At 35.6% G+C, this 17,523-nt stretch overlaps 1 protein-coding gene across 3 annotated transcripts in view; it reads right to left on the bottom strand.

Annotated features, from left to right (window-relative positions):
• The window catches only part of LOC106474149 (retinal rod rhodopsin-sensitive cGMP 3',5'-cyclic phosphodiesterase subunit delta-like), a 29,463-nt gene that overhangs the window by 4,267 nt on the left and 7,673 nt on the right, over positions 1-17,523 (bottom strand). Inside the window, exons 2-5 of one of the 3 annotated variants that reach the window (XM_022402519.1) lie at positions 12,502-12,532; positions 5,740-5,802; positions 4,821-4,846; positions 3,508-3,633 (exon numbers count right to left, since the gene is read on the bottom strand). In XM_022402519.1, the coding sequence (XP_022258227.1) occupies positions 3,508-3,633; positions 4,821-4,846; positions 5,740-5,802; positions 12,502-12,532 (246 nt within the window). The remainder of the gene's footprint in view (positions 1-3,507; positions 3,634-4,820; positions 4,847-5,739; positions 5,803-12,501; positions 12,533-17,523) is intronic. The other 2 variants (XM_013934840.2, XM_022402521.1) reach the window with 2 other exon arrangements.

Genomic DNA, 17,523 nt, shown 5'->3' with positions numbered 1-17,523 from the left:
CTTTCCAAGCGACAGTGAAAGCAATGAAGATTTTGTAAACCTTTTTTTTGATTTACGGTATTTTCTTATTTTGATGTTATAAGCTCTTTTGTGTTTAGAACAATATATACTAATTTTTAAAGTATCAAACTGAATTTTTGTTCAATAAAAATCTTTCAAATGCGACTGTAGCTTTTTTCCCCAAAACTTTGTCTTCAAAATAAGGGTGTGTCTTTTACACCGGTGCGTCTTATATTCCGAAAAATACGGTACTTCTTTAAATGTAGGACCTGATTTCAATTACTATTTTCACTACTGTTACTTTGTAGACACAAACATTTTTGCACAAGTAAACAAATGCCCTTTACTAGTAAGTTATAACAAAACTTAAGCAACTAAATTGGGACTAGACTAGATGATATAGAGTCCTCGTGTTTATATTTTTGAAACTTGACCATAAAACTGTTTGTTTGTTTGGGTTATCTGCTGTGTTCACTGCAGGAAAACAAACCCATAAATTTAGTGTTATAAATCTGTAAACTTTCCGCTGTCCCACTGGCAGACTCAAAACTGCAACAGTATATACTATTTTCAAGATGAAACTGGCTAATTTCTTGTTCAAAATGATCATTTTAATACTGTACTGCAAAGTTATTTGCATCATAAAGTTTAAATTTTCTATCAGTGTGCCTAAATATTTTATTAAAGTTAACATTTTCCTTACCTGAAAATGTACTTCCAATAAATGCTCATCTCTGCATACAGAATAGCTTCATCCCTTACACACCTGTCTGACATTTATACCACTATCCTTGAGCTAACTCCCACCTATAAAGCACTCTTTTAATGTGAACTGCACTAGCGCATGATGACAATATCAAGCAACTTTAGTCTTCCATCAATAGGAGAGCAACACAACCTCTTTGAGCACTAACTCCTCCTAAGCACTTGTGCTCAAAATAACTTCATTCTCAAACAAGGGAAGAAGAAAATGCACCAGAAGGGGGGGAGGACAGACAGGAAGATGTGCAGAGAAATCTATTATCTACCAGAAATATATTTTCAGATAAGGAAAATGTTTACTTCCTAGAAGATACTAAGAACAGCCAGAGGCAAAGGATGAAGAACCTAGAACCAGAAGAGGAGAAGCTTAAAGTTGAAAGGAGTGGCAAAGGCATTTATGAGGGGTGTGCCTAATAGAGAGCAGACCACATAAAAAATCTGGGGTGAAGAGACAACTCCATGAGCAGCATGCATTCTGGCCAAAACAGGAAGTCCACCACAAGGTTCATAGATCCCAGTATATGATGAGTGACAAGATTAACTCAATGGGAATGAGACTAGAAGAGAAGGTCTAATGTCCAAGAGCAAAGTCCTGGAATGGGTGCCCCTTGACAATTGATGTTAAAAACAAAATTGGAATTGTCATGACCAAATCGTCTACCAGAAGAGGTATAAAATGGGAACATGCCTGATGAACAGTAAGAAGTTTGAGCATGTTGAAGAGTGAACTCTCTTCCTGTGTCCAAATGCCAGAATTCATTTCATCATTCGGAGATTAACCCTAACCAAAAAGGAAAGTTCCTGTGAAGAGATAGAGATTTGGTCTAGGGGTGGTAAAGATAGCTGGATGTGGTATTGGGAAAGGTGAGAAACTAGGTAAAATAAAGAGGACTGGTGGCAGAAAGTCTTGGCATGTATCTCCAGCTAATTAGGAACACCACCAAAGATGTCAGGGTGAAGAAAAGGAGTTCAACAAATATCACACAGATAAGAAGTTGGTAGGCATATGTCAGTAAGAAGTGCATCCCGACCCAACAATTCTCAACAACAGAGGGACCAGAGCAGAAGAAGTGGTACTGGTCATCATGGTAAAATGAAGGGAACAATCCTTCCTGGAAACCCTTCTGGAGCATGACAAAGGTCCTCAGACATAAGGTGTAGGGAAGAGGGGTAATGTAGGAAGGTAGTGAGAAAAAGACAATGCCATGAAAACTGGGCACTAGAGAACAAAACAGAAGACAAGGGATCTGCTTTCCAAGCAGGTAATAAACATTTCAAAGACTGAAAATCAAGAAAGGGAAAGTAAGAATAGCTGTAAGCTAGGATATGAGATTCAAGAAGGCGAGGAAGATGAGGTACATGGGTACAGATGTGAAGTAGGTTCAAGAAAGGAATCAGCTTAAACCCATATATCGGGTGAGAGAGGAAATATTAAAGAATTGAAGTAAAGAATTGGATGAATCGTAAGACACAGATGAAAGAGAATGAAAGTAACATACCTGAGAAATCTAGTCACGAAACAGTGTGGAAGGTTGAAGAATGTCCTCGACTGGTAGGGAGATACCCAAAGAAAATTCAGGTGGAGGGAACAGTCGATCAAATGCCTCTTCTTCTTGGTCATTGTCAAACTCAGAGGAAACACAAATAGAAGTTTCTAGCATGCATGATAGATCTCACAACACACTGTACAATGGCTGTAACATCCTCAGCAGTCAATGGCCTCTTAAAGCTACAGTAGAGATAGTAACTGTGTGTGTGTGTGTAACATAGTCACCCACATTGGACAAAGTCATTGGCACTTGACAATTCATGATAAGAAAAAAAGCTTTGAAACAAAAACCAAAGTAAACATATGCAAGTCTCATCAAACTGAACTTAGATGAAAATTTTTTTAACATGTCTGTTCAATGCAATACCAAGGAAAAGAATGAAGTTTTCTTGAGTACAAGTGCATAGGGTAAGTTAATGTGCATAGAGGTTGTGTCACCCTCCTATTGGTGGAGAGCTATTACCACATGATAATGTAATCATGCACCAGCACAGCTCACATTACACACAATAATTTAGGTGGGAGTTAGTCCAAGGCCAGTGGCATGCAAATCTCATAGGCAGATGCACAAGGGAAATAGCAATTCTACTCTCTCAAAATGATATCTATTGACCAGCCCTTCAAGAGGCATTGATCTGGAAGATGTTTTAATGACCACAAGTAAATTATTTTAAAGCTGTAACATTATGATTTATCTGCCATTCGGGCAGATCTGTTGTTTCCCAAGTTTTCCCATGACAGTGTTTCATTCTGCTTTTGATAATACCAATATCATCAGTGCTTGTGTATTTTTCAGACCTAAAGTAACATGAAACTGTTTCAATATTATAAAACTGTATGCTACTTGATCTATAATTTTTTTTAATTAAACTGGATGCACCATCTGAATGACTAATTCAAGTTCTAACACCATGACATAGTAATAACTTTAGAAGTTGGATGAACTTGGTAACTTACAGAAGACAGCAACTATTGATCAAAATAGGGGTGTAGAATAAATTAAAAATTTCCATTTGTGTGTGTGTGTGAAGCAAATGACAAATTTGAACTGGTAACTTACTAGTTTACACCTCTCCAAATTGAGCCCTATCATAATAATATTTTTTGTTTCAGATTATAACATCAGTTTGAAGTACTGGTTACAATCACCTTGTCTTATAAAGTATGTGTAATTTAATCATTCTGTTCCAACTTACCCTCAAGACAGCGACCTTTAAAAAGGACTTTTTGCTGGAGACGAAATTTCTCCATTGGTTCAAGGGAAGAAAAGTTTATCTCTCGTGAGACAGCTCGGCATTTTAAAATCTTCTTTGGTACTCGAGCTGCAAAAAATTATATTCTTCACTGTCTTTACTCAATAAATACCATGTAAAACATTGTTATCAAAGTTCATTATTTTTTGATTAAATTTTTCATTAAATGTAAGAATGTATGTTGTTTTTGAATATTCAAATCATTGTATGTGGAATCTGGACTTTCAAATTATAAAAATTATAATGTCATACATGTACAAACTTCTTAAGGATTACAATGCTGGGTAGCATCCCACCTTGAGTATTTAACAGCTTATAGAAATTACTTAAATAACTGAGATAAGAATAATTATGTTCTTAAATTTCAATGGAAATCTCAAAAATCTAAAATAATAAGAATTGGTGACAGTTTCAGTAATTCACCATAATGATGCTTATGTTTAAGCTGAAGATACCCAAGGCTGTACTTAAAATTAATTTCTATAAAAAAATTTTAAAGCAATAATTATAGTGCAATAAATGTATGGGTGAGTGATAGAAGAATAATACATATCTAGAGCTAATTAGTATAGGTGTATAAAAACACAATGAACACACTTCTGAAAAAAAAACAAGTGGCACTGCAAGGTAACCTTGTGATGTGATTAGGAACTAGTTAAAAGTGTGAGATTGACATTAGAGCTCATTCATTCATCCACTGATTAGTATGATTGTGAAAATTACCTAATGTTAACACTTAATTAAAAAATAACTTTCTAGTTGATGAAGATATTATTCATGCTGTTACTTGTTTTAAGATGAAATGAAAATTTAGGTTATTTCCAGGACAACTTGTAACACCAGTTATGGCTATTTGTTTTTGTATATACTTTTATATACCTGTAATAATGGAAAAGTTATGTGGTTCTCCCACCACTTAAATTATGCATTTATATTTAAACTTGTTTTGTGCTAGCTCTATATTGACAACTGATATTCTTCTAGCATTTATACATGATTTGGAACTAAAATAGGAAGCAAAACGCTGTTTTAAACAATAAATATAAAGAATTCTCATTCACTTATTTAAAATATTTAAATAAATATAAAAAAGTTGCTTCAGACTACACTCTGAATTTATTAAGCCTCAAAATCATACTTCTCAGGCTCCCAACCACCTTGTATAAACCACATTCACTTTAAAATTATCTCCTATTCAAATATAAGTATAATGATATAGATAATGTTCGTAGTTGCTTACAGTGCCATACACTTACCTTCATGCTCAATATCTGGTTTTGATCTGGAAGAAAAAAATTAAATACATCTTTCTCACACAATACTCATTACACAAAGCTACCCAAAAATATTTATTTATCAAAGTTCATTTTACTGGAATGAAAAACCTTGTTGATACATAATAGGTACCTACTAAATAATTTAAGCATTTACAATATTTTCACCAGAGTATTTTGACAGAATCAGTGAAGAACTATCAAAATTGTAATTATTTGTTACTACAGAAATAAAAAAAAAGTTTTATCAACAATTTACATGAGATTAAAAGATAGTTAAATTCACCCTATCAATATAAATGATACATAAATTCAATTTGAGTTTATTATGTAATTAATATATATAAGAACTGTTTTAATAAGTTTCTGGTTAGCTGGAATATAAAAATTAACTAGGATAAAAGTAAGGTTCTCATTTTCAAAAAAAGTAAAGGAGTTAAAAAAGAATGAAAAAACTATCTTCAAAAAACCTCAAACTTGCACATAGTGATGGTATGTATGACAGTTATATGCATCTTTGTCATGAAGACTGTGATGACATTCACATCTATATTATACATGCAAAATTAGAAATGTCTTAAAATCTTAATAATGTTTCACTAAGAGGACTTTCTATGGTTATTATTGGTGAAAATGGAACAGAAATATGGGAAACACAAAATGAACATACAGCCAATGCTACATGTTACATACAGTTATGTGGAAAAACTTTTATTTATGCATACTTATCTTTGTTAAATTCTAGTAACAGTTATAATTAATATTTTTATTGGGAAAATGTAAGTCAGATTAACTGCCCATGGTATTTGAACTTAAAAATGCACAACCTTTGAATAGTATAAGAATTTTTTACAGCAACATATAAAATATACATTTGAAATAATTAGCATAAATAGCTTACAAATCTTCAGTTCCCTGCCATAAGACCCTTCCATTATCTGCATCTCTAAGGTTAATCCAGTTTCTGATGAAATTAGTTAACTTTCATTGTGGTAGAAATGAGTTATGATACACAAAAACAAACTTTTCCAAATACCTATGGTCATAACTTTTGATGGTGTTGACTTTAACACAACAAATTTGTCATATTTTCAATGTCATTCGGAGTACACAACAATTTAAAATGTATTTCATTTCTTTATCATTGACCTATCAGTTTTTTATCTAATGAGAATTAATACAATGTCAGCACCTTCTACTTAATTATACAGAATATAATGAGGGGGAGGAGTATTGTTGTAAGCTATATTTTCAATGTTATAATTTAGTTGTTTACTAGAATATTTAGTTGTTTATTGTAATAATGACGTTAGATATAGAAGTTGAAAAAAGTAGTCCTATAATACAGAAACTTCCTGTACTTGATAAAAGTGAGAGTTCAGTATAAATACACGAATCAATGATTGAGTAGTTGAGGAAAGACTGGTTGAATTGTTAATCAAGACAGGTTATTCATATCACTGAGAATTAGTGCTTTTATCAGCTAATCAGTAAGTTAGTCAGGTTTGTTATTAGTCAAGGAAATTTCTGTTAAACATCATTAGTCCTATAGTAGTTTTGGAATTTCTTTTGGAAAGTTTGTGTATTTCAAATTAAGCCTGCAAGTAAATATAGCCTGCAGAAACATTACAGAAGAAATAAATTAATTCATTATTGTTATGTGGAGTGTCCTGGATATAATTTTATCAAAGACTCCAAAGAACCTATCGAATGATAGAACATGTTACAGCAGTATTATCTGGTACATGTAAAATGTGGTAAATTCACAGCATATGCAGGTAAAATTAAAAAAATTTTTTACCGAAATTGTATTTAAGATAGATACTGTACAACAAATTGCTATTACTCCACTGCCATGAAAATTTTGATTCACATCACTTGCCTTGAATGAAACTCCCACTTGTACACATAGTAATGTTTATTGCACCAGACTATGATGCAATCATCATTAGACTATAACCTTCTACTAACAGAAGGGTAACCCATCCTCCATGTGCAGTAATCCCCATAAGTACTAGCATTTGAACAAAGGCTCATTCTTTATCAGGAAAAAATAAATACACCAGAAGTGGGGAGGAAGGGTTGTAAGTTGTGCAGAGGGTTGGGAAACTATCTGAAATACATTTTCAAGCATGTTAAATTTAACTTAAGGAATATCTACTCATTTCTCTACACAACCAAGAGATAGAATAACACATTGATTTGATGTTTGATGGCTCACTGTAGATAAAGAAAATATAAATAGGATCTTCTGAAAACAAAGCATCAGAAAGGTAAAACCCATGGAGTATGTCACCTACTAAAGAAGAAGAGGTAGCCTAGTGGAGCATTACTTGGTGAAAGACCACATCCATCTAAAACAAGAATTACTCTTTGTTCAGCAGAGGTGATATAGCAAAAGATATTGTTAAAAGAACCCTTTGCATGGTGGTAAAATGTCATGTAAGTGGGTAGAATGTAAGGTTGTTTAATTATCTCACAGGTGGTCAGCTGAACATGGGTGGCTAGGTTATAACTCTGGCCATTCTGTATTGGGATAATACTTATGTGTGATATCTACCAGAATAATCAGGAGAAGGAAGAAAATATTCCAGACTTGCATCCTAAGGAGAACATAAGATCTATCTGGCTGTTCTAACCACTGGGTATAGCTTGGTTCACGGTGTAGTGGTATGGCCTGCACTATACTTCCAGGTAAAACATCAGACCCACTTCCCATCGAGGGGTGCATCTATTCGGTATCATACTGGTGGGAATACATTGACCCAATGGGGAACTCTCCAATATTGACCTCATCAGTGGCTTGGAATTGGGGAAGCAAGGATTCTTCCTTAGTCTCACTACAAGAGAATAGGAGGAAGTAATTTTCATGTGGGTGAATACCAGAGAGTTGCTCAGATTGAATGGGAAAGATCACATCTGCATCAAATCTCACACTGATGTACTATGCAATGAGTTACCATGAGTATAAGTAACAGGCACCAGCTGGGTATGAGTGCAGGCACATGCTTGATGCTGTCATTTTTTATTTCTAGTGATGGACTAAGCAGGGGCAGATAGTCTTAACATTTTCTGTAGTCTCATGCTCGATGCAGATTTTAGGAATGAGAAGTATTCCCTGTGAGGCATCACTGGTCACCTGATGGGTTCCATCGTCTCAAGTACATTATATATATATATATATACATACACACTGATATACAGGGTGTTCTTTAACCATACCCCACAGCCAAAAGCCAAAAAGCACATGGTTTTAAATCTGGTGAATGGGCAGGCCATCTCAGAGGACCACCTATGACAATTCATCTCCTGAGAAAAATCCTGTCCAAATAGTCAAAAATAGAAAATCCCATATAAGTGTAAACATTTTTTTTAATCACCCTGTATAATAATGGGTAATTATAGGGTGTAGAAAGAAGTCAATAACAAAAATAATTAACACTCACTTTACTAAAGTTTCTGAAAAGACTGGAGAATGATGACTGGAGGGAGACAAAACCCAGATGCAAATGAAAATGTAATATAGATAATGGGGCAAATTTGTTAAGGGATGTCCATAGCTTTGTCAATCAGATTTCATCTAGTGAGAGGCAAGAGAAGCCATAAGATGATGATAAAATTGACGAATGTCCTCTCCCATAGAAGAATAAGTAAATTGGATAAACTAATGAACCCAACAAGTCAAAGTGGAAGGTGATAAGTTACAAGAAGAAGAGGAATCTGAAGGCAAAAGATGACAATGGCAATTGCCATGCATGGGAGCAATACATGTGAGAAAACACTAAACTGTCTGAACGTGAATAAGAAAGCAATTGAGGTCAGAATAATCATATAGAGAAGAAATAGAAGGGAGAGTGATTGTGGAAACATCTGATCACCTTCCCAGTCAGCCCAAGTCTTGGACAGAAAGGAATGGTCCAGAAAAAAAAATCAATGTATCTCTGTGATGAAGAGTGCATGGAACACCTAAGGCAGAAAGATCAGAATGACATCTTCTGGAAGCAAGAATAAAATATATGTTGAAAAAAGAAGATACATAGAACAAGTGGCCAAATGTTTAAACAGGGAAAATATAAGAGCCTGGAGAATGAAACAGGGGTTTCAGTCCAGAACAGGAACTGGATGAAGAGGGCGAGTAATAAGAACTCAGAAGAGGTCCATAAAAACTGGAGCAAGAAAAGGAGAATAACTGGTGAAGAGATAGAAGGTCACTGACAAAGCTGGCATTTAACTAGTAATTGTAGAAATGGATTAACCTCTCTGAAAAGTTCAGGTTAAAAGAAAGAGATTGATTCTATTCTGGCTCATAGCATTTACTGCCAGAGTTGAAGAGTCTGGAGCTTGTGACTAGAAATGAAGAGCTTGATGTTGAGGGGAGTTGCAAATGCATCCATGGGAGGACTCCCTAGGTGGGAACAACTCCACTGGAACATCAGAGGATGGAGAGACCACATACTCCATGTGAAAAACTCAGTTCAATTGAGAGGGTCTACCTGTCACCAATTTCAAAGCTCCCAGGACATGCCAAGCCCACAACTGAATGTGGTGGCTATGTATTTAACAAAGAAATTCCAAAGCCAGACAACAGAGGTCCTGAGATTGAGTGCCTCCCTGTCAGTTGTTGTAAGACACAACAGAGGAGTTACCTGAATGGATTATCTCAAGATGACCAGACAGATGAGACTAAAGATGACAGCACACTCAATCTACAACCAACAGTTCTGGGACACTGAAATGAAGGGTCCACTTTCCTTAAGACTATACCCCCAAAAAAGAGTAATATTCTCACCAAGAAAATGAGGCATCAGCGAACAGATGCAGGTCAGGGTGAGGTGGGGGAAGAGGGATGCCCACAGTCATATGGGATTAATTGAGCAATCACAACAGCAAGAGGTGAAGAGATGGAGGGAGAGATACAAAAGATGACAGAGAATCTCTGGATATATTTCATTGATCTGCCAAGTTCTATTGAAATGGATACATATGGTTGTGTCCAAGAAGAATGAGGGAGTCAAGTGAAGCCAAAGTCCTCAAAAGAGGAGAGATATAGGCTCTCACACAGAAAAAGAAGGTGACACAAGTGCTTTCATAACCATAAGCTCCATGTCTCAAGATGTAAAGAAGATAGCGGAGCCAACCATGAAAAACCAGTTGAAAAACTCCCGAGTGAATCAGGTACTGAGTGAAGGTCAAGACAGACTTGAAGAATTTGATTAGACAACCCAAATGAAACACCTCCTGAAGGAGAAGGGAGGTCACAGCCAAGAATGCTTCTTAAGACAGAGCATGAAGGAGCTATTAATCTATATAGTAGTGCAAACAGAGACCTATGAATGTGTCCTCCTTGCAAATGTACTCATTACTTGATTGAAAATCTATGGGGCCATAGCTAACCTTAAGGTAAGAGCCTGGAGCTAAAAAATCAGACCATCATGGATGAATTGGAGAAAATGATGGGTGAACAGATAAATAAAGATGTGGATAAAAGCATTCAAAACATTGGCTTGCATCATCCATTTCTAAGGAAAGAACACCTACCTCAGGTTGAGAACATGGGCCAACTTGAACCAAGAAATAATAAAAAATTACTTCAAGAATGAGAGATCTATGATAATGTGCCAATCTCTCACTTTCTTGGATATAACAAAAAAGAAGTGAGTAAAACCCCAATAAAGATTGAGGACCTGTTCCACAGAATTTATAACCTGTAGAGAAGATACATTCTTTGCTATATGCCAAAGATGCAGGAGATCTGGAGAAGAAGAAAAAAGAGGTTAAGTATGAAAACACAAAAAAAGTCCATGGGAAAGCACTTGATTCATCCAAATATTGTCAACAAATGAAGACCACAAGTGCAACAAAATGAAGAGCTGAACTCCCACCTGATGAGAGCCAAGGGGTGACTCCAAAAGTGAGTCACTTTTGTGATCTGCACTGGCCAGCCTCCCTAAGAGGGGGACATTGAAAAGGAGCAAGACAACAAGGAACAGGAGGGGGGAAAACCCGACAAAACTCCCAAGGATGAGAAACCTGTTGGGACCCTGTGAGCTGAGAAAATTGGCAAATTAAAGTAATCAGAGAAAACTTTTGATGAGCAGCTTCAGATCAAGTTTCCACAATGTAAGGAACATCTTGTCTCAAAAAAGGGTGCCAGATGGAGGTACCTGAGATAAGACCAAGGAAAGATCATCCAAAAGTAAGGTATCCGGATGAAGTACATCCAAGAAACAAAGTTAACTGGGTCACACTGGAGAAAGAAAAATGAGGCCAAGATGGAAAACAGTTATGTGCCAGTTTCCCCAGTAAAGCTGATAAGGTTATGATGTAAAACCATGAAAAGAAGGGGAACAGATAAGAAAAAAAAGTTGAGTAAGTAATTAAGAGATGAAGATGAGTAGATGGAGAATGAGAGAGAAAAAGAAAAAGAGGAGACTCCTAAGCTGAAAGAACAGATTCAAATCATAGAGGCTCATGTAACAAGGTACTCCAAAATTCATCAAAAACAACTGGAGAAAGAAAATAAAAGACACATATCTGTATAGTCCAAGCAGTAAAGGATGAATGTGGGATGACCTTACTCCCATCAGGAAGAGGGAACTAGAAGCAAAAGTAGTTGTAGAAACAATATTTGTAAAACTTGTCAAAAGATGAAGCAGGCTCTGCTGAAGTAACAGATCCAGAAGGTCAGAAATCCTGGATCTGAGATCAGAATGAAACTAACCACCTGGTACATAATGATGATAATAACATTGACTCTCAGAGTGCCTCCAGTTGCCATTACAGTATTGGATGACTCTTGAGGAGTGAAAGAACTTCAGATGTCAGAAACATGAATGCGTAATGCAGATGGTTCACGAAATCATTTTTTTAAGACATAAAAACTGACCTGGTTGGTAACAGTATGTAATCACTGGCTTAATGATGACATTAAAGAGTACTTAACAAAATTGAATGCTGGGTTAAAACTAGTATTGTCAAAGAAACCTTATCATAGACAATTGGACACATGTCCCATATTACATATTTGATTAAACGAAAAAAATTAAGATAATTTAAATTTGATTTTTAATTGAAATACTAAAAATTTGGTATCTTTTTTTCTTATAACAATAAAATTGTAACAAAAGTCTAAAATAATAATTGCAAAAATTTCATTAGTTTCTAAGACAAACCATATCCGAACAAAGAAGTGCCAAAGGAAAATGAGCTTCATTCAAATTCTAGTACTCACAGGGATTGCTAAGCATGGAGGATGTGTCACCCTCCTATTGGTGAAGGCTATAGTCTAATGATGATTATATCATAGGATAGCTCAGTTAAAACATGTAGATGTGGGAGCTTTATTTTGGGCATGTGCAAAAATCTTCATGGCAGTATCATGAAGTAATAGGTGTTTGTTGTGTAGAACAGTAAGTAAACATTTCTGAAGTTTGACTTATTTTGCCAAAATAATTTTTTTAATGTTAATTATTCTTTGATTCTATTTCATAACACATACACTGATTCATGCATATAATAAAAACAACAAAATCATGAATTCATAATTAAATCTATTTTGAGAAATATCATCTTAACATTATCACAAAGATCCTAATTATTAAAAGTAAAAAAGTTTCAATTTATTTTTGACACACAAACTTCCAAGAATAACATATATCTATACCTTGAGAGCTGGCTGTGAAATATTGATAAACCTGGTGTAGGAGATGCAGTCAGTTAGTTAACTGATTCATAAGCTGAGACTTTGGAACATAAAAACAAGCAAAATCATAGAGAGCCACCTGGCCCACTGAAGTGGCTTTTTCACCAACTGAAACAAACAACCCAATCTAAACCTAGCTTTTCTGTTCACAGCACCCTTCAAATAAACCTTTATACATATTACAACAAACAGAACACACAAAGAAAAAATATAATCTTAATAATATTAAGCTCTGATTTCAAAATTCATACAGTCATCTCTAGCTCTACAATAGTAGGGTGTATTTCTATAAATATTGATTACAAGTCAAAAGAGGTTATTATCTCTCTACAGAAAACACTAGTTAAACTTCACTTGGAATAGTATGCACAGTTGTGGGTTCCTTAGCCAAAAAAGAATAATTATTTACTGAAAACGACTTAGAGGAGGGCTACTAAGATGAGTCTGGGAAAGGAAAGATCATCCCATATGGATAGGTTAGATCTCTTATTTTCTCTTGAGAAATAAAGATAAGATGTGATCTGGTTGAAGTTTACAAAATTATCTAGAGAATCCACAAGATAAAGGCCTTTGATTTCTTTGTGCTATATGCTGAATATAACAGGATGAGAATACATAAGTTTAAGTTTTAGAAAATGATAGGCTAGGCTCCAATTAATACAATTTTATTTTCATAAAAGAGTAACTGACTTATGGAATAAGTTGCTAATAGAAATAGTGTGGGCTTAAATTTTTACTTTTTGAAGGATAGGTGTGCAAGGACAGCCTTGAAGAACCAAATAGTCCTTTGTTATCTGTATGTTATGTTTAGTGCTCCACAGAAAACAAATCAGTTTTTACTATAATTCTATTTTTTTAGATTAGGTATTGACAGGTAACCCACTGCTGCACTATTTCAGGCAAGCAAATATTATTTCTGTAATAAAGAAACCAAAATTCACCAGCTTTATGCAAGATTACAATTACATTGTTAGTATTAAACTTAATATATCCATAAATAGATCCCACCGTTAGCTCTTTTCCCAACAACCAAGTATTCAGAGGAATATTTCAGGTACTTATCAATAATAATATATTTCTCTTAGACATGAAATAAGTCTATTTCAAATTTCTACGTTCCTAGCAAATTGCTTTACACACACTCCAATACTGAAATTTCATTTTCTATGTTCATGCCACTTACAAGGATTGCTGAGTTAATATTGTAAATAAAATAAATGTCTCACAGAATCAGCCTAATCCACAAACGTAGTAGCAGTAGATGTTAATCGTCAGGTTTTTATGTATGTAGGGGCTGGATTCTTTACAGTAGGTGACTGTGACTTGTTGGTGATAAATATCAAAAATAAATGGACAGCACACAATCCACTTGTTTTCAAATAATATATTCAAATCAAGTCAAACGTATGTACAAAAATTCGTTTCACTATTGGTTATCAGAGTTCTAACTAAAGCTTTAAATAATGTTTTTTTCTTGTCAAAAGTACACACAGGCTAGTTCAGTTCCTTTAGAACTCAATTGAACAGATGAATTATTTTTCTCTACTCTGTTTCTTGCTGCTCATTCTGCAATAGATTCTCTTATATTACCCTGCAGGTTACCACAGCTGTATCCAGAACTTTAAATAATTGTCTCCTTTTCATCCAGATAGGTGAGTTCAATTACTTTAGAACACCATTTGACAAGACAAATTATTCTCCTTTATTTCTGTTATTACAATACCACTGTGAAACTCACTTTAAATATTGCCTGTTACAGCTAAACAAGCTATCACATGCTCTAACTTTACTTTCACTAACTTAATGTTTTTTGACTTAACTTGATGTAACAATACTCACTTAAGGCAATGAGAAACATACAAAATGTTCAAGTAATGTGACATCAAATTACAACAATTGAACTTACCTAGTCACGTAATGAAATTTGTCATAACTATCACCTTTAAAATAATTCCTTTTAACACTCTTGTTATGACAACTAAATATTCATTAAATATTAGTTCACTAAATGAACTAAATAATAACTCTTACACTAAATAGTCTTGTATATCCAACACTAATCAGGAATGTTACAGATTATACAGTTATACATGTCATTGACATATTACAAACGAGTTATAAGACACTCTGAAGGACTCTACCAACTACATTCTCCCCCCCCCCCCAAGAAAATTCATATTTATTAATTATCAATTAAAACTTTTTATTCACTTTTTTTAACCACAAGCAAAAGAATCACACTTACTAATTAATGTGGCCCCTTAAAAAGAATTATTTGAAAGTATAGATAAACATCTACTGTATTAACACATCAATAATGCTTCAAATTAATAGAATTACTGGAAGATACATGTTCATTATAAACTTTCTGATACACAGTGTGCATTCATAAAAGTTAACATTTTCTTAAATTGAAAATGTATTTCCAATCTAATCATTGGTCTGATTTTTTCTTGCTTGCTCCACTCTTTTATACCCCATTTTATTGCCCTTGGCGATATTTGTCTCATGACACTCTCTACCTACATCAATGCACCCTCTATCCTGGTACTGTACAAAAGCACCTCATTCACATAATGTTATCATTATTTCAGAACTGATTCAATCTGCAGTCTCTAACACTGGCTCTTAGTGGGAAGGAAGAGCGGGAAAGTGTGAAAATGTTAACTTCCAAAACATAGGTACCTCTGCTCCCACCTACAGCTAGAATCCCACAATAAGAAGGTGGAGGGGCCAGTGAGGGCATCATCCATACAGAAAGCATTTGCATAGATCATGGGTATGCTCTTCACCTGAACTTAATTCCTGTATCATGGGTGGAATTATACATGAGTGATCATTACTATAGGCCAGCCCAACCAGATAGCCGGGTTTCCACTACTCAAGGTTGGAAATAATAGGACTTAGTCCCTATACCACACATTGGTGGCTAGGGCAATTGGACCACAACATTATATATAGTTATGACTAGATGTTAACCTGTAGCCAGTGATGCATTGTGAGCCACCAGAAACATGAAAAGTAAGCAACACCGAAGTAGACAAACCTTCTCCTCCACCCAAAGAAACCTGAAAGGCAACACCCCAGGCTTGGAATGACAGGAACGAGTATTCCTTACTCAAACAAAGGAAACAGAACTCATTTGGTCTGGAATTATGAACCTTCATCCTCACTCCCCAACTGTGTGGACAAGGTATATTCCATTTGTCCCTGGAATTATGGAAAGGATGTGGAACAACTGTGCTCAACCAAGGATCCAGGATGGGACCACTGGAGTTCGGAATTACAAGGAGATAATGGACCCTCTTCCATGAACAATGTACTGAATTTATACTGATCAAACATAAGGGCCATCCACACCCCAACCTGATAGTGGAGTACAAAATCTGAACTGGAATTATGAGTAGGCTCCTGCATAGGCTGATGCTACTCCTACCAACATCTGGGTAAAGTATCCAGGGACCCGGATAGGAGGGACCCCAACTGCACCCTCTTCTCCAAGAGTGGAGGAATTCACTCTAACACTCAGGAGGAAAAGCCTCTATCCACCACCCCAGCAACTGGAAACTGGGTGTGGTAAGGACACCCTAGCTCCATTAGTAGAACTGAGGGGGGGGGTGCATTGAAGAGTCCTGAGGAACAATGCTCTGGAAACAGTGTGAAAGGTGAACCAAGTTCCCTAAATTTTTAAAAGCAAACCAACCCTGATTTATTCAATCTGATGATTGGTAGAAATGGGCAGGATTCCGTTATGCTTTACTCAAGATAGCCCATGAGTGGCAGTCCAGCATAGTACCATAATACCACCTGGTCAGCTCCAAGGTGGTCGTTTGGAACACCTCATTTCTATAGAGCCTCTTGCAACTGGTATAAAGTATATTAAAATAGTGGTTGCTAGTGTAGAATTGGTTTTATAAAAACACACCTGCCTGGGCAACACTCGCCACAAAGTGGGATCCTATGAAAACAAGGTAAGGTACTCTGAAAGGTAAAGAAGAGGCAAGCATAGCAATGAAAATACTCACCCCTCTGTATAATCTAGCAGAAGCTACAGGGGGCAGATGAAGATACTGACAGATCATGCAAATAATGTGAGATAAAAGTGTTGGGTGAGGTCCACATACCAGCCAAGGCAATGTCTTCCAGTGGGCAATTCAATTGGGCTGCTAAGGATATAGAAATGTGATTAATCTGATTAGACATGACTCACGTAAGATTCCTTGCCTTCAACGAGAGCCAAGAATAAGCAATATGGAACAATTTTGTAGCCTTCTTGTCAATGTAACTGAGGATGAATCCTGGGAAACTGAATAATCCCTATGAATAAAAAGTCATTATCAGCCACTCTAAAAGCATTAGTATGGGCAACAAAACCTTCAAGACTTTCATTGGGCAGAACAAACAATCGAAACCTGATCAGCCATAGAAATGAGAAATAGTGATCAGATGAATCTGTGAAAAGGATTTATCCACTTCTATCGGTAGATTAGCAGCCACAAAAAATAAACCTTCAAGTAAATGTGATACATGACATATGATGCTTAGGTCACAAATGGGTGTTAAGAAAGGGTATATAATGTAACCTTAATTTACCAGTTAGTTAACTGGAATGTATGTTTGTGATAAAGGACCCAAAGCAACTTGAGAAATCTGGAGTGTACTGAAGACCCAAAGAAGTTTTGTCTTGAGTATCGAATGGTAGTCAATAAGGTCATTGTAAACAGGAGGATTGTGAAAGATGCACAACTTCTGCCAAAGAGTCATTGCCAAAATGTGTGCCATTTCCATTAAAAAATGTCCATCGTGGGACTAAGCAATGACTGTCAGATCATGGTTGCCTCCACAGAGATGGCCAAAAAAGAAGTGGAAGAGGTGGGCACTCCCTAAGGGCACTCCAGAAGCAGAAACCAGGGTGTAGCTGCTTAAAAACAGCCCTGCTAAAAAGACAACAGATCTACAGCAAGTGAACGTCATTTACGAGTA

This window comes from Limulus polyphemus, unplaced genomic scaffold, assembly GCF_000517525.1.
Source record: "Limulus polyphemus unplaced genomic scaffold, Limulus_polyphemus-2.1.2 Scaffold6878, whole genome shotgun sequence".
NCBI classification, from domain to species: Eukaryota; Metazoa; Arthropoda; class Merostomata; order Xiphosura; family Limulidae; genus Limulus; species Limulus polyphemus.
This window is presented reverse-complemented; position numbering and strand designations above follow the sequence as displayed.